We start from the raw sequence: 975 nt of genomic DNA on the forward strand, positions 1-975 counted from the left end.
TCAAACAATTTCCTTAATTCTCAAATTGATATTTTCTTCACACTATTAATATTAATCAATTTTTTTTTTCATAATATTCACATTTGATTGTTCAATTCCTTTGTCTCTGTTCTGTTCATGGTAAGAGTTAACTCTGATGTTATCATTCTTTCTTCCAGCATTGCACAAATCCATTTGGAAGAAAGCTGTTCCACTCCTTAAATTTCAAAGGCTCTCAACCATAGTTTTTTAAGGGGTTCAATCAAATGCATCGTCAATGTCAATAAAGATGCCCATCATACTTTCCTTATAAGCCAGGCTTTTCTCAATCCTGGACACCAGGGCCCTGTTTCATAATAAAGTACAAACTAATACTTGTACAATAGTAACTTCTACTTAAGTACTTTTTAACTCCTGTAATGTCACTAATAGTCCTCCCTATTATGAAAAAAAAAGTATTAGTGCAATTACCACGTTGTTTCTATACTTGTACTATTAGCTTTCATTATGAATCCGGCACCAGGTAGTGTAAGGCATCTTCAAAGGATTTACCAGCTTAGTAGGCAAATTGTTCACTGTGTAGTGGCTTATCTACCAGCATAGTTTCCCTAATATGTATTTCGCTTGCTTTTTCAAATACTTAATAAATTATATTCAGTATAAGTTTTAAAAATAATGACTATATTTGATTGATATCCACTTAGGAGCTTTATTTAATTTTTTAATATAATTTATTGCTTATAGGTGCCAAGGATAATTGCCATAAGGGAGAGAAATTCTATCAATGTCCTCATTGTGATTATAAATCAGCCCAATCCAGTAATATGAAAAAACATATAATGGCCCGTCATACTGGAGAAAAGTTACATCAATGTCCTCATTGTGATTATAAATCAGTAACATCTGGAGGTTTGAAAAATCATATAATGGCCCGTCACACCGGTGAGAAGCCTCATCAATGTCCTCATTGTGATTATAAATCAGTAACATCTCGAG

General features: G+C 32.6%; 1 protein-coding gene across 1 annotated transcript in view; it reads left to right on the plus strand.

The window, feature by feature from the left end:
* Nucleotides 1-723: 723 nt before the first annotated feature.
* Nucleotides 724-975, plus strand: part of LOC136797160 (zinc finger autosomal protein-like) — a gene marked incomplete at its 5' end in the record, with an annotated part of 3,843 nt that continues 3,591 nt past the window's right edge. Inside the window, one exon of the mRNA XM_067052971.1 lies at nt 724-921. Within this exon, the coding sequence (XP_066909072.1) occupies nt 724-921 (198 nt within the window). The remainder of the gene's footprint in view (nt 922-975) is intronic.

This window comes from Halyomorpha halys, unplaced genomic scaffold (assembly GCF_000696795.3).
Source record: "Halyomorpha halys isolate HHAL.00 unplaced genomic scaffold, Hhal_1.1 Scaffold92.1, whole genome shotgun sequence".
NCBI lineage: Eukaryota > Metazoa > Arthropoda > Insecta > Hemiptera > Pentatomidae > Halyomorpha > Halyomorpha halys.